Raw genomic sequence first — 20,535 nt, 5'->3', positions numbered from 1 at the left:
AAAAAAAAAAAAAATCTTGTTTTATCACTGTAATATGTTGTGGAATAATCTTTCTGTATACTGTGAAGATTTGTCTCTTGAATTAGTTTAATAAAAAGCTGAACAGCCAATAGCTAGGCAAGATTTGGGGGGGTCAGAGTGAACACTGGAAAGAAGGGCAGAGCTGCAAGGACACACCAGGAACCACAGAGGAAGCAGCATGAGCAATACAGAATAAAGGTAACCGAATCATGTAAAAGACCATAGATTAAAATAAATGGGTTAAGTTGTAAGAGCTAGTTAGTAGCAGGGTAGTGGTGTGCATGCCTTTAATCCTAGCACTCAGGAGGCAGAGGTAGGTGGATCTTTGTGAGTTAAAGGCCAGCCTGGTCTACAAGAGCTAGTTCCAGCCCAGGCTCTAAAACTACAGTGAAACCCTGTCTTGAAAAAACCAAAAAAAAAAAAAAAAGAGCTAGTTTTAGTAGTAACAAGCCTAAGCTATGACTGAGCTATTATAATTAATAAAAAGTCTCTGTGTGGTTATTTGGGAGTTGGCTAATGAGACAAAAATATCTGCCTACAGGGCTGGAGAGATGGCTCAGTGGTTAAGAGCATTGCCTGCTCTTCCAAAGGTCCTGAGTTCAATTCCCAGCAACCACATGGTGGCTCACAACCATCTGTAATGAGGTCTGGTGCCCTCTTCTGGCCTTCAGGCATACAGACAGAATATTGTATACATAATAAATAAATACATATTTTAAAAAAAAATATCTGCCTACAAACGGCACCCAATGTGGGGGCCACATATATCCATATAAATCTTGAGAAAAGTTATAAAAACATTCTAAACATAAAAATCAAAGCCAAACATGGCTTCCTAGTCTCATGTGTCTCATGATGTAGGATATGATGCCCTTCTGTATGGTTTGAATAATTTATTAACATTGGTTAATAAAGACTCTGTTTTGGCTTATGACAGGGCAGTGTATAGGCAGGAAATTCAAACAGATATAGGAAGAAAGAAGGCGGTGTCAGAGAGATGCCAGCAGGCACGAGAGGGATAAGATGCCAGAGTTTTATCAATAAGTCATGGGACACATGGCGATATATGGCTTATTAGCAATGGGTTAATTTATATGTAGAGCTAGCGAGTAAGAAGCCTAAGTTAATAGGCCAGACAGTTTGTAATTGATATTAAGCCTCAGAGTGGTTATCTGGGAAGTGGTGGTGGGAGATAAACCTCCAGTCACAAATGGTGTACCAACGTGAGGCTCTCGGATTTCCACAGGGCCTGAGAAAGCTTTAAAAAAAAAACACCTCTAAACTTACAGAAATGGAGTCACACTGGGCTTCCTGGTGTCACAGTCTCATGCCAGCAGCAGCACAGAGACGTGTCTCCCAATCAGCTGCCTACACGATGGAGCTGGACACTAGCCGCTATGAGGTAGATTCACACAGGCCTCAGTACAGAGAGGCCTGCACTGTGTGACAGACTTGGCTTTTGCTCATACACACAAAAAAGGTTTGTGGATCAGCTGCATGCTACCTATGGCAGCTTGGGGTGGGGGTGGGTAAGTGTGATGCTCATTGCTACTTCCACCATGTTGAAAAGCCAAGCTGAGTGAAAACAACAGCCAAAGCAACTGCTTTGGTTCTAGCCATGCCCACTTACCAGTTTAAAAGAGAGATCAAAAAATGATTGCAGATACACAATAAAGGAAGATTCAGACAAAAACAAACAAACAAACAAACCTCTAAACTGTCACAGTGTGTTTAAAGAATGTACACAGGCTTGAAAAAAAGATTACAGACAGTTATAAAAGGAAATGGTTTGTAAAATAAAGCAAAGTCTTTAAAGAGACAATAACAATAACATAAAAGAGCCATATGAAGACGGAAAATACACAGAGAGCGTGGATTATATATACTATTGCATTTTCTTTTAATTTTTGACTGTTAATGAGCTAAGTGCAGAGAGACATGTGACAATGAGAGCTGCTAAGCTAAGCCAATATAAAGGTGTCCTGACTTCAAAATCTGGTTCTAAGGATATGCTGTTGCTTTTGTTTCCACAGAAGATGAGAAGCTGCGGATTCCTTCCAGGCTAATATGGTTTGATAAAGCAAGACCACCTGAGAGGTCTCCATGGGAGCGATGGCCCAAGTGATTCAACATCCAGAACAGCTTCAAGGCAACTGGCTGAAACTATGCAGTATCACAGACTACTACAGCCAACATTTAATCATAATTCTAAATTTTCTTAGGATCTCCATAAAATTACCAATGCTCCCAATACAGGAAATAGTATAGAAAACTATGACCAAATTCATATTGTTTGTAAACAATTCAGTATTATTTATAAATGTTTGTTTTCATTTAAAGAGGGTTGGTTATAATTACTTAATGGTCATAGTCAATCTTTTTCTAAAGGAAAAAAGGGGATATAATATAGAAATGATTAAAAATTAGATTATTAAATCTAATCTAAAAAGCAACTGATATCTCAAAATATTTTATATTGATATGGATTTTGATGTACTGATACAAATTTAAAGTCAATTTTGTTATAATATATATATATTTCTACTCTTGTTTAAGGTATTATGTTTATACAGTTCATTTAAAAATATATAGTTAAATACAAATTAATAGTCACCTATAATAGTCAAACTTATAGTCATATTAGTTAGGTTTTCTAGAAACACTGAAATATATTTCAGATGAATAGGTAATCTTCAAACACTTAAAAGACCTACAGAATTTGGCATTTAAAATGTTTTAAGAACTTAGACTTTTCTTGACAGTGAAACACGTCTGCTCCTGGCAGCACCGATTATTTCATAAGGATGATGGGCATTGGAGAAGCTCCTTATGGAGTTTACTTTCAATGTGGAAAGCCTAGCCATTTAGGCAAAAAACTGCTCCTGCCTGGACTGCTTGAGTGTATGCTCTATAAACTAGACATGCAGGATCCACATGAAAATGACTGCTGAACTTGCCAAAACAAGATGGGAGTCCTTCAGGGTTCCTGCTTCATGTAAGAGTCTGCTAGATGGAAAGTGACTGACTAACTGCCAATATAAGTGGAACAGTTATTTCCTGCTTCACTGAGGAATCAGATAGACACTTTGTTGCAGAAGAACTTTGGGTGACTGACTCTCCAGGCAGCCAGCTATCTGTCATTTCTAGAGTTTTGGAAGATGCTTACAATGCACTTCCTATTTATTTAGGTAATATTCTATCCTTCTGGGGTCTTTGATGGAGCTGAAGACTAGATAGTTATAATTATAGTTTTCCTTAGGTATGATAAAAGATAAATTAGATGTAAAATTTTAGGCTTGCAAAGGTAGATGAAAAGAATATTTTCTTTAATTTTGCCAAATACAAATAGACTAAATATTGTTACTGTAATTTTTGCTTGATACCTGTTTTTGTTATATATAACTTTTGTTAAAGTTAAAACCTTCCTTTTTAAATAGACAGAAAAAGGGGAGACGATGTGGGATGCCCTTCCATATGCTGTAAATGTTTTATTAGCCCTGGTTAATAAAGAAGCTGCCCTGGCCTGTGACAGGGCAGAATACAGCTATGAGGTAAATTCAAATAGCTACAGGGAGAAAGAAGGTGGTGTCAGAGAGCCCAGCAGCCACCAGAGGGGCAAGATGCCAGAGCTTTATTGGTAAGTCACAAGATATGTGGCAATATACATATTATTAGAAATGGGTTAATTTATATGTAGAGCTAGCCAGTTAGTAATTAATATTAAACCTCAGTGGTTGTTCAGGAACTGCTGGCAGGAGAGACACCTCCAGTTACACTCTCATGCCAGCAGTGGTACAGAGACATGTCCCCTGGCAGCTGCCTATGTGCGTGAGCCGCCAGTGCACCATGAGCTAAGCCACATGGCAGGTGTTCAGTTTTGTTCATGCAGACAGAAAAGGTTACAGATTCAACATAAAGAGAGATCCAGATGGAAAGAACTTCTAAACAGGTTACAGTGTGTTTAAAAAATGAGTGCAGAAAAAGATGAGCATAAACAGTCATAAAAAGGTAAACAGTTTATAAATAATAATAAAGTCTTTAAAGAAAATATAAAGTAATAAAAAATAAGCCACTAGGGGTATTCCTATATTATGAGCTTGCTGGTTTTGTTTAAAAAGTTAGAAACAAAAACAAGAGCTCGCTCTCTGGATTAAGTATTGAGGAGACTGTTGAAAGCATAACAGAGCACATTCTAGAGGAACAGAAAAAGAAACAGGCAAATTCAGGAAAAGACAAGAAGACATCTGAGGCTCATGCTGCTGCTGCTGTGGCTAAGTCCTCCCTGAGTGCAGCATTGGCCGTTGCTGGACCATCACCCAAAACCAAAGGCCAGAAAAGAGAAGATATTCCTGTGAGCCCCGCACCAGATGCAAATTCCTGTGAGATATGCCACAAGATGTTCAAGCCAAAAAACATGTGTGTGCTGAAATGTAGGCACAAGTTTCACAAAGGGTGCTTGCTTTAAGCAGTGGCTTACAGGGCAGAACACTCGCCACACCTGCGGCAGCGGGGACCTACTGTCAGAAGAGTAGCCTGTTGCAGCATCCTTGTCAACCAGCCCAGCAGATGGGAACTACCTTCCTGTTGCTATAGGTAGTCACTCCTCTCTAATTGCATTGTTCACTTGTGTGATGCTTAACAGCAGTGTCTTGTCGCCAGTATAAACACAGATGTGAAACTCTTGCCCTGAGAACCACAAAGCTAACCAATGGAGTTTTGAACGCAGTCCATATCAAGTTCCACACAAGTGACAGCTCTGTATGGGCCTCTGTGATGCACTGTTGGGCTGCTGTAGGGCGGAGCTCTGAGATGAGCAGCTTTCCTGGGGAAAGAGCTACTGAGCCCCTCAAAGCAGTGCACCAATTGTAAGGATTCTTAGTCTCTTTGGTTCTTACCTGGAACTGTATGCTCTCCTTGATAAATTTTTATTTTATTTTTATAGTTTGTTTTTTTGAGACAGGGTTTCTCTATATTGCAGTCATGCCTGTCCTGGAGCTGACTCTGTAGACCAGGCAGGTCTCAAACTCATCGAGATCTGCCTGCCTCTGCCTCCCAAGTGCTGGGATCAAAAGTGTGCACTACCACTACCTGGCCCTTATTAAACTTTTAAAGTGCTTATGATCCAACTGATCCACAATTTGAAAATCCGTTATAAAATACATTTGAAATTAGCTTGAACTGAGACTTTTTTACCCTGGAAGCAGGCTACCTGAGGCTCACACTGAGAGCTCTGTGCTGTCTCATTACTAGTCTGCCAGTGCTAGAGCTGAGCACGTGAGCGCTGTGCAGAACCAGCCACTGTCGTTCTCCGTCCCTATCCTACCACCAAAAAGAAATATACCAGACAGTCCTGAGCGCTGGTGTTATTAAACTGTCTGTGTTTGACTTTTGTGAAAGTACTGCATGCAATCTTGTATTGTGACCTGAAATCAAACTAAGTGCATTAGAAGTTATTCAAAACTAGGTATCTTTCAGTGACCTGTAGGCAGTGGCAAATACAAAAACATGAACCCTGGATATATTCCATTTCTCTCAAACATGAAGAAACAAAAACATGCTTGCCAGCGTGTTCTCTGTAGCAGTGGTAGATCTGGCCGCCTTCTACTTGTGTCCCTGTGAGTTGTGGTGCCTAGTGACTTAGTCTGTAGCTGCTCACTCCTTATTCTGAGACATTCTCCACGGTGGTCCCTGAACATGGTCTGCATGCTCTAACAGTTGTGAGCGGTACACACTCAAGTGCACAGGGGAAGACTGTACTATCTGGTACAAAGAAGAGGAGCTGCTGAATGAACAAACTCTGTGCTTCACTTCTGAGCCTGTGAACATGCCTTATACTTGTCCAGTAACTGTCAATAAAAACATTCTGAAAGATTAGCAGATTTTTAAAAAAGCCACATAAGGATAGAAAATACACAGGGAGTCTGGATCCTATATGGTATTTTTTTTTTTTTTTGGTTTTTCAAGACAGGGTTTATCTGTAGCTTGTGAGCCTGTTCTGGTCGAACTCACAGATCCGCCCCTGTCTTCCACTAACTGTCAATAAAAACATTCTGAAAGATTAGCAGATTTTTAAAAAAGCCACATAAGGATAGAAAATACACAGGGAGTCTGGATCCTATATGGTATTTTTTTTTTTTTTTGGTTTTTCAAGACAGGGTTTATCTGTAGCTTGTGAGCCTGTTCTGGAACTAGCTTTCATAGACCAGGCTGGCCTTGAACTCAAAGATCCGCCTGCCTCTTCCGCCTGCTGGGATTAAAGACATAAGCCACCAATGCCCAGCTATATGGTATCTTATAAACTTCAATTTTTTGAATGCTAATACATAAAAACAATAGCTGCTGAGAGGTATTGGATTATGGAAACTGCTAAATTAAACCAACCTACATATTTTTTAAATGTCTTAACTTCAAAAGAAAGTCAGACAATGTGTTGCATTGGGAGAGAGATTGTGTTCAGTGGAAACAAAAAGCTATGGATTCCTTCCAGATTAATAGAGTTCAGATTTTTACCAGGGGTGTGGGGAAGAGACCTCCTGAGTATCTTGGCTACAGACAGGGGGGAGGAAGCTAAGAAAGACTACAGGACAGGTGATGTGTAATATAGGAAGAGCTCCGAGATGAGACGTGATGAATCTTGTTGGCTACAGAGTCCTCATGACTTATTACATGTCAACCTTTCATATGGCATGGACAAAGATTTATATTACAGCTTGGTTATACAGCCCAAACAAACTTATAAAGTTGACATATGCCTTTTACCTGCTCAAACATAAAGCATCATCTTTGACTTGCTCATGCCATACATTCCATACTTGTGCTAATACACATATGTATGCTATCTTTGAAAGTTTATGTGTTTTCAGAGCAAGGGGACCAGACACCAATGAAACGAGTGGCCAGGTGATTCAGTCTATCAGAACACTTCTGTTGCAGTTTCCTGAGAGTTCTGCATCCAGAACAACTTCAAGGCTTCTGGCTGAGGCAGTCCAGGCTCCACAGACTACTCCAGCCAAGACTTCAGATAAGCCTTACACTTTCCCACTGCAAGGAGACTGGACAACAAATGATACAGCTAACGCTCCCAGTACTTGACCTTTATCCCAATTTTCCTAGGGTCTCCTAAAGATTCTAGTGCCCCCAGACAACAGGAAGCAGTCTAAAGAACATGACACCCACATTACCAAGAGGTGGGGTGGATGGCGTTTGGTCATTCGATGGGTTATAGATGTCTGTCATCATTTAGGGGGGTTGGTTACAAGTTCTTATTGGTTATAGTAAGGAATAAAAAGTAAACAAAGAGCCGGGCGATGGTGGCGCACGCCTTTAATCCCAGCACTCGGGAGGCAGAGATAGGCGAATCTCTGTGAGTTCGAGACCAGCCTGGTCTACAGAGCTAGTTCCAGGACAGGCTCCAAAGCCACAGAGAAACCCTGTCTCGAAAAAACCAAAAAAAAAAAAAAAAAAGTAAACAAAGAAGTTAGATTCAAGGATTTTTTTTTTTTGGTTTTTCGAGACAGGGTTTCTCTGTGGTTTTGGAGCCTGTCCTGGAACTAGCTCTTGTAGACCAGGCTGGTCTCGAACTCACAGAGATCCGCCTGCCTCTGCCTCCCGAGTGCTGGGATTAAAGGCGTGCGCCTCCACCGCCCGGCTCAAGGATCTCTTTCTAAAGAGAAAAGGGGATATAGTATAAAATGAGATAAAAGGGTGGATTGTTGAGTCTCCTTCTGAACAACCACTAGTATAAAATATTTTGCACTGGCATGGATTTTTGTATATTAATACAAATTTAAGGTTAATTTTTGCTAAAACATACTATATATACATTTCTACTCTTGTTATGCCTATACAGCTCATTGAACAATGTGAATTTTTAGTCCTTGAAAGTTATTATTACAAACTACTTAGGATAATAAAAAATACAGGTTAGTAGTTAGTTACCCATAACAATCAAACATGTCATTTTCTGTATGTATGTTTTCAAGGTCATACAGAGATATATTTTAGATAGGTGGTCCTCAAACACTTCAGACACCTATAGAATATGGCATTTTAGATGTTTTAATGACACAAGGCTTTTCATGACAGTGAGACATGTCTGCTCCTGGAAGAGCCAATTTACTTCAAAAAAGGATAATGGACATTGAAGAACCTCTATATGGAGTTTGCTTTCTTTATTGCAAAAGCTAGCCATTTGGACAAGAAACTGCCCTTGCCTTGACTGCTGACAGTATGCTGTCCAAAATGGAGGATGCAAAGAAAAGTGACTGTCAAACTTTGCCAGACAGGGTAGGACAATCCTTTAAAAATTCTTTTTTTAAAAAATTTATTATGTATACAGTGTTCTGTCTGTCTGTATGCCTGCTGTCCAGAAGAGGGCACCAGATCTCATCACAGATGGCCATGAGCCACCATGTGGTTGCTGGGAATTGAACTCAGGACCTTTGGAAGAGCAGTCAGTGCTCCTAACCTCTAAGTCATCTCTCCAGGCCCCTTTAAAAACTCTTGCTTCAGATATTCTAGGCTTGTAGGCCAAAGAGAGATGCCCCAACATTACAAAGGAACCTTGGGTGACTGTCCAGGTAGACAGATGTCGATCATTTCTATAGGATTGGAAGTGGTTTACATTACACTTCCTGTTTACTCAGGTAATATTATATCCTTCTGGGATCTTTGATAGAGTTTAAGACTAGATTGTCACAGTTATAGTTTTCTTTAGTCATGATAAAAGGTAAATGAGGTTCAGAGCTTTAGACTCATCAAGTTATAATAAATAATGGTGTATTTTCTCCAAATATGCCAAATACAAACAGACTAGACATCGTAAATGTAATGCTTACTTGATCATTGTTTTTATTGTTTATGGTTTTATTATGTTAGAGTTAAAACCTTTCCTTTTATTTAGACAAAAAGGGGAGAATGTTGTGAAATAATATTTTAGTACACAGTGAAGATTTGTCACTCAGATTAGTTTAATAAAAAGCTGAATGGCCAATAGCTAGGCAAGATTTTGGGAGCAGAGAGAACTCTGGGGAAAAAAGCAGAGTCACAAGGAGACACCAGGAACCACAGAGGAAGCAGCATGGGCAGTGTCACGTAAAAGACAGTAGATTAAAAGAAATGGGCTAGTTTAAATTGTAAGAACTAGTTAGTAACAAAATTAAGCTATGGCTGAACTTTCATAATTAATAAGAAGTCTCTGTGTGATTATTTGGGAACTGGTTGGCAGGATAGAAATACCTGCCTACAATCATATTCTTTTTGGGGGAGGGGTTTCAAGGCAGGGTTTCTCTGTAGCTTTGGAGCCTGTCCTGGAACTAGCTCTTGTAGACCAGGCTGGCCTCGAAATCACAGAGATCCACCTGCCTCTGCCTCCCGAGTGCTGGGATTAAAGGCGTGAGCCACCACTACCCACTACAATCATATTCCTTGTTGTATCATTATCAGCAGTTATGTGTACCACATCCTGTTATGTTTTGGGGCGGGGTTGAGACAGAGTCGTGGCTGGTCTTGAAAGCAGTCTATACTCTTTAAGTGACTATAGCCCTATAGAGTTAGTATATCTAGTTTGTATAGATAACATTTTGATGTCATAATACACAACAGCAACTCAGGTATACTTTGTTAGATCCTTGAATGCATCTTGGTCCTGGCAGGTTACAGTACTTACGCTGTAAAATTTCTCAGTACCCACAGTTGTGTCACAACTTGCTTGAGAGACTTCACTATGCTCTGGCGGCTCATGTTTTCTGAAGAATGGGTTTATAATACCTAGTGATCATAACGTAATCAGGGACATATTCATTCAGTGATATTCATGAAGCAGGAAAAGGCAAAAGTAACAATAGAATAGAGATGTAAACATATTCTTCAAAGGGTAGCCAAATTTCTAAGTTGCGAAGACACAGAGAGTAGCCACTGTTAATTTAGCCTGGTTCCAAAATGTAGGCCTAGATCATCTAGCCATTTGACCACCCATTCTATAGACCAGGCTGGCCTCAAACTCAGAGATCCATCAGCCTATGTGTCCCAGTGCTGGGATTATAGGCATGTGCCACCACTCCCAGACAAACAGCGATTCTTGATAAATAGATTCTAAATACCAAAAACCCCAAGCAATTGATTTCCTTGTGCTGTTGTTGTTTATTGGTTTGGTTTTCTGGGATAGGATTTCACGTAGCCCGGGATCACCTAGAACTTGCTATGCAGCTGAGGATAACCTTGAACTTCTGAGTCTCCTGCCTTCATCTCTCAAGTGTTACAACTATAGGTATATGCTACTCTGTGTGGCTTTTCGTTTCTCTTTTTGGTATGTGCATGTATGTGTAGTATAAATATGGCTCCACAGGTATATGCAGGTACACGAGTGCATGAGAAGGCCAGAGGAAGATGCTAGGTATTTTCCTCTATTCATATCTGTTGATATGAATGCACAGCATCTACACCTCATCTTACTGCTGCCTCAGCTGCTGACTGCGCCTCTGTAGCTGCTGCCTGCCCCCGTCCATGTAGAAAGGCAAATGCTGTTTTAACTAAGTCTCTATCCTTTTATTTTATCAATAAAGACTACAGAACCAGATGCTGGCATGAAAACCTGCTAGCTCTGAGAGGCAGAGAAAGCAGCCAGCTGACCTTCCTCCTTCACCAATGTCCCAGAAAGTGAGCTTCTCCTGCCATCCCAAACCAAAAAAGACTGACAAACTGCAAGTCCCTCCCTACTGCTTCCTGTGCATTTCTCTATCCGTCTTCCTGACTTCCTCTTACTGTCTATGGCTACTTGATGTTAACCAGTTGCTTGCTCTGCCTCTTGACCTATGGTTGATTTTATTTAAGTAATAAATAATAGAATACAATAAACAGAAAGCTCCTGGACTAAGGATGTGTACTAGGGCCACACCACAGCTAGAGGCAGGTTTTTTGAGTAACTAACGCAATCCCAGGGTTCACAGTGTGATCAAACACCCTGCAACGCATCTCCACATTATCTCTTGAGACACTGTCTCAGTGGACCTGGCACTCACAGACTGCATGGATTATGTGTTCAGTAAGCTCTAGGGATTTATCTGTGGTTTCTAGGACTAGGTAGTCATGCTTGAATTTTACCAGGTGCTAGGGATCCAAATTCAAGCTTCATGCTTGCACAGCAGGCATTTTACCCACTGACCAATATCCTTGGGATTCTCATTTTCTCTCTCTCTCTCTCTCTCTCTCTCTCTCTCTCTCTCTCTCTCTCTCTCAGAAAGAAAAAACGGAGAGAAAGAAAAGAGATTTAGAGATTTTCTGCAAAGTTAAGTGTCAATTTTAGATGTCTTTTCTTTGACTCCATATCTATCTTGAAATTATTATCTGATGATCTGACTGTGAATCAAAAGCCATATGGCCTCAGTAAGTTTATTTTCAATTTAGAATGCAATGAAAAAAGAACAAGCTGGCTGAGTAAGTATGATGCATACACAATGCCAGCACTCAGAAGTCTGAGGAAGCAGGACAGCAAGTTTCAGGTGAGCCTGGGCTACACAGCAAACGTCTGTATCAAAAACAAAGAAACATCCAGTAGAGAATGATAGCTTATCTCCACCCTCGGGTAAGAAAGTTTGATTCCTTACTAGGTTAGACCCAGGACAAGGTCAGCACTTGGAGATTACGTCCTTTGGACAAAGGGGCCTTGTTTTAGTAATAGGGAAACTAATGAATCTCTTCACCTTTGAACACAGGCTTTCAGAAAAGTAGGAGACAGGACCAAGAAAAGGGAATATGCTAGAAGTGCACATATTTTGAGAGCTGATAAGTAGACAGAGTTCACCTAACCCAACTCCTCCCAGTGAACTTACTGGGGAAGCGGCGGAGGCCTGTCTGTCTGCTGTGCTTGTTCCCGTCACAGTCACTGGTGTCCACTGTGCCAAACTTTACACTTCCTTTGGGCTCATCATTTTCCCTTTGATATTCTACAGTGTGCAGCCAGTGTGTGCTCTCAGGACCTCGGACTGGGGGCCGTGGCAAATGAGTGGTCTCATTTTCAATCTTACTCTCAAAAGGCACACTGCTCTGAGGACTCCAAGGAGGTACTAGGAGCTGTCCAGAAACTGCTTTCTCTGCCATTTCCTTTACTGCCACTGGGCACAAGAGAAAGAAGCATTTAAAACATCACTGTAAACATTAAAAACCAAAGTTTTCAACCTTAAAAGATAAATATTACTTAACCCATATGGTAACAGTGATTGATCTGGCACAGTTTCATCACCCTTACCTTGCCTGCTTGCCCTTAAGGGGAGGGGATTAGAACTGTGACAGACATAGAAAACTCGTGTTATGACTCCAAACAACAGCAGGAAGCAGTAGAGAACATGTAGACGGACCCTACTGCTGATTTAATGAGAGAACCTACTGTCTGAAATTCCCAGGCTATAGTAATTGTCATCTGCCTCACTTTTCTAGACTGCACTGAGCCCTAACATCTTTGGGAGAAGATACACACCAAGTAAATCACAAGAAAAGGGTATTACAGAATATGTGATACACATTGTATGCTCTCCATTTTAATCTTTATGGGGTAAATATACCGTGTATTGTTTCACTACAATGTTATACAATGTATATTTATACAAACAATAGAAGTATTATCTACAAAGTTTAAAAATAGAAAAGCATTTCCTTCTACAGTCTGCTATCAGAAGAGCTGTGCTTATATCATAGGATGGTGAGTATGGGTGTGTATGTATGTGTGTGTGTGTGAACAACAGTGTTATTTATAATCCTAAATAATGAGACATGTGTTTTTATACTTAAGAGATATCAAACAGGTGCTGGTGGTGTTGCCTGGTTGTAGAGTGCTTGCTTAGCATGCACAATACCTAGGTTCAATCCCCAGAACCATAGCACAAACAAAACTGATGATAATGAAGAATTATTTCATTCATCAGCTAGGCATGATAGTGCATGCCTATAACTCTAATATTTGGGGGGGGGTTGTGATTTTAAGGCCAGTCTGAGCTACATAATGAGATCCTGCCTCTAAATAGATAGATAGATAGATAGATAGATAGATAGATAGATAGATAGATAGATAGATAGATAGATAGATAGACAGACAGACAGATAGACAGATAACAAATAGTATCTATAAAAAAATGAGTTCATACTCACTTTTCCATTTTGAGTCTGCCTCTCCATCATCTTCATTATTTCTTGACTTTATATTATAGATTTCAGAAGACGCAGATTCCATACTGATCCTAAGTTGCATCATTTAGGGTAGAAGTGAGGTAGATATAAATTAAATGTTGGTTCAAGTTCCTAACAGTTCAAAGCCCACAGGCCCACCCACAATCCCTCCCCACTCGAACTTCTACTCACCACCAGGGAGCACCCATCACCCCATCATCTTCAACTGTCAGGCCCCCTAGCCTGGCATAGCCCTGTTGAGCCTGGGTAACCCCAATCTGCCGGAGTGGTTTGACTCAGGGAAGGGTGCACTATTTAGTTGAGTAACTCCTGACTTGGATACTTGATTCCCTAGACCTTTCCTGGCTGAAAAATTAAAAGATTTGGCTAAAAGATCCCCACAGGTTGGTTATTTTTTATTAATTTCCAAATTCATGATTCTAATAATACTCTTGGGAGATTTTCAGAAGTAGAAGAAACTGACAGTTGAAAGTTTCCTCTGACAAAATCTGTCCTTCACTATAGCCGAGTCCACCCTGTCCCCAATCAGACAATCACAAGTGACAGTCCTGTGGAGGTTCTCTGGCGCCAAGCCCACCGTAGCACTGACAGCACAGTAGCTAACTCTGGAACAAGGCTCTTACGGCACAAGTACCCTGAAGAACAGAGTTTCTCTGGGTTCTGGATCCTGCTTTGCTTGCTAGGTCACCTGTCTTGCATCAGTGAGGAACAGTCTCTCTGGACTAAGTTTCTTTAGCTGCAGTCTTCCTTCCTCTAAATATTCCATGACTATAACTATTTGCCATTCATTAAAATAACTTCTCAGGGCTGGGCATGGTGGCACACGCAGTTAATCCCAGCCCTCTGCAGGCAGAGTAGGTAGACCTTTGTGAGCTCCAGGCCAGCTAGGAATACAAGTGAAATCCTGTCTCAAATAATATCAGCAATAATAGTAATGATAAATAAATAAAACAACTCTTTTAAAGTGTGTGATCAGGCTGGGCAGTGGTGGCGCGCGCCTTTAATCCCAGCACTTGGGAAGCAGAGGCAGGCAGATCTTTGTGAGTTCAAGGCCACCCTGGTCTATAGAGTGAGTTCCAGGACAGCCAGAACTGTTACAAAGAGAAACTGTCTCAAACAACAAAATGTGTGCTCTGTGGCACAGCTATGAAATCCTTGTTGCTCAGAATGCACTACTACCCAGCTGGACCAGAAAGAAGAGCTCAGATCTGACAGCTGCTTTCAAGAGCTTTTTGACAACAACTCTTAGATGTTCAAAACCTTTAGCCTAACAATTCTGCTTCTGGGAAACTATCCTAAATATATAATCAAAAATACAGAAGAAAACTGTTTTTTTATTTTCTGGGCTTCTGCGGGAGTGAAGACAGGGTTTCTCTGTGTAACCCTGGCTATCCTTGAACACATTGTGTAAACCAGGATTGCCTCAGACTTAGGGAGATCTGCCTGCCTCTGCCTTCTGAGTGCTGGAACCAAAGATATGTGCCACTATGCTGGGTTTTTTTGCATATTTTTATTACATTTTCATTTATTTTAAAGTCACCTTGTTTCCAACAAAATAAAAAAATCTAAAACTCAAAGAGAAAAAAATTGTTTTTTCAAAATAAGTTTACATAAGGTTTTAAAAATAGCGTAGCATGGTAAGTGAAATGTATTTATTTATTTTATTAAAGAATCTTACTCTGTAGCCCAGGATAGGCTCTCCCTCCTTTAGTACTGAGATTATAGGCATGAGTCACATGTCTGTGAACCACATATGTACCTAGTGCCTGCAGAGGCCGGAACAGGGAGTCACAGATGCCTGGGAGCTGCTATGTGGTGCCTAAGGATTGAACTTGGGTCCTCGGCAAGTGCTTTTAACCACTGGGCCATCTCAGCCCCCTTTTCTGCTTTGTTTTGTTTGTTTGTTTTTAGACAGGGTCTCAATGTAGCCCAGCCTGGCCTGGTACTCACTACAAAGACCACGCTGGCCTTAAATGACCTCTACCTTTAAAGAGCTGGGATTGTAGGCATGTGCCACTATGTGCTTTTGCATATTTTTATTACATTTTCACTTATTTGGGAGGGAGTACGGTGGCGCGTGCATGCACGTGCACACATGCATATAAATCAAATGTAAAGGAGCTGGAGACGGCTCAGTGGTTAAGAGTATTTGCCACTCTTGCAGAGCACTGAGTCCAATTCTCATCAACAACACAGTGGTTAAGGAATATCTATAGCTCCAGTTCAAGGGAATCCACAGATACTGCACACATGTGGTATACATATATAAATGCAGGCAGAACATCCACAAAATAAAAATAAGTATTTGGAAAAAATAATGGGGCTGGAGATGGCTCAGAGGTTAAGAGCATTAGCTGCTCTTCTACAGGACCTGGGTTCAATTCCTAGCATACACATAGCTGCTGCTCACAAGTGTTTATAACTCCAGTTTCAGAGTATACAGCATCCTCACACAGACATACATATAGGCAAACCACCAATGCATACATCATAAAAATAGTTTAAAAGATAATAAAAATAAATATGTTCCAGCATGGTGGCACACACCTTTAACCCTAGCACTTGGGAGGCAGAGGCAGGTAGAGCTTTTTGAGTTTGATGCCAGTCTGGTCTACATAGTGAGTTTCAGACCAGCCAGGGCTACACGGTAAAATTATATCTCTAAGATAATAATATAATAATAATTTTTTAAAATTATCTAGAGAGTTTTAGAAATACTTTACTACTGATATTGATGGATTCCGTGTGATTCAGCCTGTCTGCACTTTGCTTGTGATGTCTTCTGTAAGTTTCCATTCTAATGTTTCTGCATTGCTTTTATTCATTATTCACAATCCATTTGTCATTAGATGTCTGAAGGTCAGAAAGTGGCCTAAGGCCACATGGGCCTATAAAGGCATATGAGACAAAGAACAGTAAATGTTAACCCACCTCCTGCTATTTTGGTTTTTATTTCTCTCCAAACTCTCCTTGGCTTCCTCAGTGGATGGTGACTGTTCACCTGTGTTCTGCTTCCCAGGACCACGCACAGTCGGCACCTTAAAAAACAAACATGTCTCACTGCTTTGGGAGGCAAAATTTTCTTTTTATTCTCATACTCTATTTTCAAAATCATTTTTGCTAAGTGTATAGAAATAGCAAAACCAATTTATGACATTTGCTTTCCTTTACTTCATTTTAATAAACTTAGTACTCACTCTTTCCTAGCTTACAGCAACAAAGTAAGAGCTTAGGGGTGGCATCAAATGCACAGAAATGAGACAAATCATTAAAAATGAAGTACATCTGACTTACACAGTGCGTTCCCTCCAGGGATCCTCCTGTCTCCACTGCCCCAGTACTAGGTAAAAACTGACATAACTGATTTTTTTTAATGAGTGCTGGAGATCAAACTCAAGTTCTCAGGCTTATCTGGCAGGCATTTTACTGCTGAGCCATGTTGTGGGATACCCTGCTGTAAGCTGTAAATATGTTTTATTACCACTGGTTATTAAAGAAGCTTCTTTGGCTTATAGCAGGGAAGAATATAGCTAGTTGGGAAGACTAAACAGAGCCAGAGAGAGAAAGAAGGCAGAGTGGAAGGAGATGCAAACAGCCACCAGAGAAGCAAGATGTGAGGTAATAAGTCTTGAGCCTCACGGTACAATATAAACTAATAGAAATGGGTTAATTTAGGTTGTAAGAGCTAGTTAATAAGCCTGAGCTAATAGACCAAACAGTATGTAATATTAAGACTCTGAGTGTGTATTTTAAAAGCTGCTGCAGGACCAGGTGGGATGAGAAACCTCCAGTTACAGAGCCATCTTCCCAGTCCCATATAAATATTTCTTAAATAACTTAATGGGGAATTTAGAGTAAAGAATTTTTTAAAGCGTGTGGGCTTGAGTGCATTTATGTGTGGAGGAAGGCCCTGGACCCCCTGGAACTAAAGTTATGAGTGGTTGTAAGATGACGCATGTCAGTGCTGCCAAATGAACCCAGGTCTTTGCAAAAGCAGCAAGTACTGTTTAAGTACTGAACCGTATCTACAGCCCTAAAATATCAAAAATACTTTATACACTTTGAATTATGTCAAATTGCTAGTACTTAACTGATCTATAAAACAAATTTCTCATAGCTGAACCTAATACATTTGAAACTATGGAGAAGGACAAAGGCTTTGTGCTTGGTTTGGAATGGGGGTTAGAGAGAATATGTACCACAGAATTCCATCCTAGAGGACTTAGTTCCTAAACCAAAAGGACCTTGCTACAAGCTATCTACATTTATTTATAGCTATATACATTTATATACAGGTCACAGGAAATACTGGCTCAAAGATCCTGCAAAGGCAGTTCCTTCTACCCACTTACTGTACCTGATTGTTTGTCTCTGACTGGTCTTCTCTGTTTTCTTCAGAAACTTGTGTGAAAGGCTTCCAGCCACAGATTAGTTGCTCAGGCTTTTTGACAAAATGTCCTTCTTGGAAGTCTCTCTCCCCTCCTGGAGTTCTGAGCTCTGGTAATTGCATAACAGGAGGAACATAAGTCAAAGATGGAGGGCCCACAGCTAACGGATACTTGGCATTTGCAAACTTTAATGCAGCATCCCTCAAACTCCTGCCCTGTCTGTCCAGCTCCTCCTGTGCCAACTCAAGTTCATCCATTTCCTGCTCAAGCTTCCTCAGCCACTCAGCATTCTGTTGCATCATTACTTGCGAAATCTTTAGATTCAGCACGCACTTACTGACAACCTCATCAGTTTTGGACCAACTGCTCGTTTTGCTCTTGTCTTCTCTGGTTGGTTCAGTCAGGCTGAGTGAACTGAGGGGATCACTTTGCCAGTCGCCATCCCCAAAGGAAAGGTCTGTGTCAACTTCTGAAAAGCTCTCGTCCTCCTCACAAAAACAATGCAATTCTCTCTCCATCTTATCCAGCTCTTCTTCCAGAGATGGAAGTTCATCTACCCTGTCTGGCTTATCCCCCTCAGATGATGAAGCAGTCCCTGGGTGCTCTTCCTCTTTGACAGTTCCCAAGTTGAAGCAGCCTGAGTAGATTTCATTGATCTCAAAGCTGCAGAGGCTGCTCTGACTTGCAGTGGGGCTCCTGACCTCTTCTGCCAAACACGAAGCAGGAGGAGAAGGAACATTTGGATTCTCAGGTTCCTGGACTGACAGACTTGAATCCAGGACTGGAGGAGTCAGTACTCTTTTTCCAATGGGAACAGAGTGATCTGCTGGTGAATGGGGTTGACTACCTGTTGGAAAGAATAGCAATACCCAGATGATTAAAGTAATCAAAGAAGGTAAGCAGCCTTGGCTATTGTTCAAGGTATACAACATGAGCTGGGTCAGGTGGCACACACACACCTTTAATCATAGCATCTGGCAGGCTGAGGCAGAAGGATATCAAGTTAGATGCCAGCATGGACTAAGTCAGTCTGAACCATATAGTGAGAGCCTGTCTCAAATAGCAAAAACAATAATAACTTTTTAAAAGGCATAAAAATCATCTTTTATTTTTTCCAATTCCCTTCCTAGGAGTGAGATCCTACCAGAAGACCAACAGATACATTCAACAGAGGATGAAAAGCTATTTTTTTGTTGTTGTTTGAGACAGGATCTCTTTGACTAGCCCTGGTTGTACTGGAACTCACAATCTCACTATGTAGACCAGGCTGGCCTTGAACCCAGAGATCTGCTCGCCTCTGCCTTTAGACTCCCAAGTGCTGGGATTGAGGGCTGCCTCTAGACTAGGATTAAGGGTGTGGATCATCAGACCCAGCCAGCAGAGGATGAAAGGGTATTTCTAATCTAAGTGAAAGTTCCCATTTTGACATCGAATAAGATAGACATTTGGGGCCATGGAGGTCGAATTTCTAAGAATGGTCTCGGCTTCATTTATACTATTTTAAATGTGTTTAACTGACAGAACATCCAAATTCAAGGCTCCTGGATCCCAAGGACTATACCCATGGCTTCCTTTGTGTATTAAATGTGTGACTAAAACAGTTGAGGTGATGCTTTTGGTGAGCATGGGATAAAAGTGGTGGAGACTATTGCCCAAGAAGCTACTGAATCACAGGAAAAATAACTTGAGTTATTGTAAGAATAATTTGAGGGCTGACCCACACATGACTTAAGTTGATAAGAGTACAACTTTCAGGAAATGGGATGAAGGACACAAATAATGAAAATATGGAAGGGGACATTCTGGAAGCTTCCACCCGTCAGAGGAAGAGTCCAAGTAAACAGTGATTAGGCTATAATTAAAAGATCTGCCCGGCAGTGGTGGCGCACACCTTTAATCCCAGCACTTGGGAGGCAGAGGCAGGCAGATCTCTGTGAGTTCGAGGCCAGCCTGATCTACGTTCCAACTTGGAAACAAGCTCTGCAACCCCAAGCATCCTCAGTCTCCTCAGCTGGAACAGGAGCCATCAAGTGAGTGCCATGACTGAGCGCTTTAAAGAATAAGGTCCCATTGCTCAGACTGACCCCAAACTTGAGAACTCAAGTGATACTCCTATCTCACATTCCCAAATCGTGGGATTACAAATCCATATCACTATGCTAAGCTGGTCAGCAGATAGGACTTTTACATTTTTTAAATTATTTTTATGGGGCTGAAGAGATGGCTCAGAGGTTAACAGCACTGGCTGCTTTTCCAGAGGTCCTGAGTTCAGTCCTAGCACCCATCTATAATAAGATCTCACACCCTCTTCTGACCTGCAGATGTACATGTAGACAGAGCCTCATATACATAAAATATATAATCTTTTTTAAAGTTATTTTTCTTTTCTAAGCAATTAGATAAATTCCTATGACTGATCATACTATAAATTCAGTTACTATTAAGTTCTGCATATAACCCTTGTGTTTATATAGCCTAAAAGATTTAACTTAATAATTTTAAGGATCTTAGCTTTTTCCTAAAGTACACATCTTTTCTCAGCACAGGTTATATATACAGTTTAAAAGAGATAGCTAGTGTCCATGTGACTCACAAAAAAGTAAACTGATGATACCCAGTGGAGTGGCATTTGCCTATAACTCCAGCATTTGGAAGACTTAAGACAGAAGGATTGAGCATTCAAGACCAGCCTAGGCTATGAGACTCTATCTTTAATAAAACCAAAAGCAGGGCTGGAGAAGTGACTCATCAGTTAAGAGCACTGGCTGCTCTTCTAGAGGACCTGGGTTCAATTCCCAGCACCTAGATGGTGGATCACAACCAAATATATAGCTCTTCTGGATTCCCTGGGGCATCAGGCATGAATGCAGGTGCATGGGCATACATGCAGACAAAATACTCATAAAATAAAAATAAATATATCTTTAAAAAAAAAAGAGCCTTAATC

The 20,535-nt window shown here is 40.8% G+C and overlaps 1 protein-coding gene across 1 annotated transcript in view; it reads right to left on the bottom strand.

Moving 5' to 3' along the window:
• Positions 1–20,535, bottom strand: part of Tex14 (testis expressed 14, intercellular bridge forming factor) — a 94,153-nt gene that overhangs the window by 25,275 nt on the left and 48,343 nt on the right. The window contains exons 7-11 of the mRNA XM_026780074.1: positions 17,558–18,435; positions 16,132–16,238; positions 13,162–13,250; positions 11,850–12,131; positions 9,689–9,789 (exon numbers count right to left, since the gene is read on the bottom strand). Coding sequence (XP_026635875.1) covers positions 9,689–9,789; positions 11,850–12,131; positions 13,162–13,250; positions 16,132–16,238; positions 17,558–18,435 — 1,457 coding nt within the window. The remainder of the gene's footprint in view (positions 1–9,688; positions 9,790–11,849; positions 12,132–13,161; positions 13,251–16,131; positions 16,239–17,557; positions 18,436–20,535) is intronic.

The sequence above is a fragment of the Microtus ochrogaster genome, chromosome 7 (assembly GCF_000317375.1).
Source record: "Microtus ochrogaster isolate Prairie Vole_2 chromosome 7, MicOch1.0, whole genome shotgun sequence".
Taxonomy (NCBI): Eukaryota; Metazoa; Chordata; class Mammalia; order Rodentia; family Cricetidae; genus Microtus; species Microtus ochrogaster.
The sequence above is the reverse complement of the archived record's forward strand: the minus strand, read 5'-3'. Positions and strand labels throughout refer to the sequence as shown.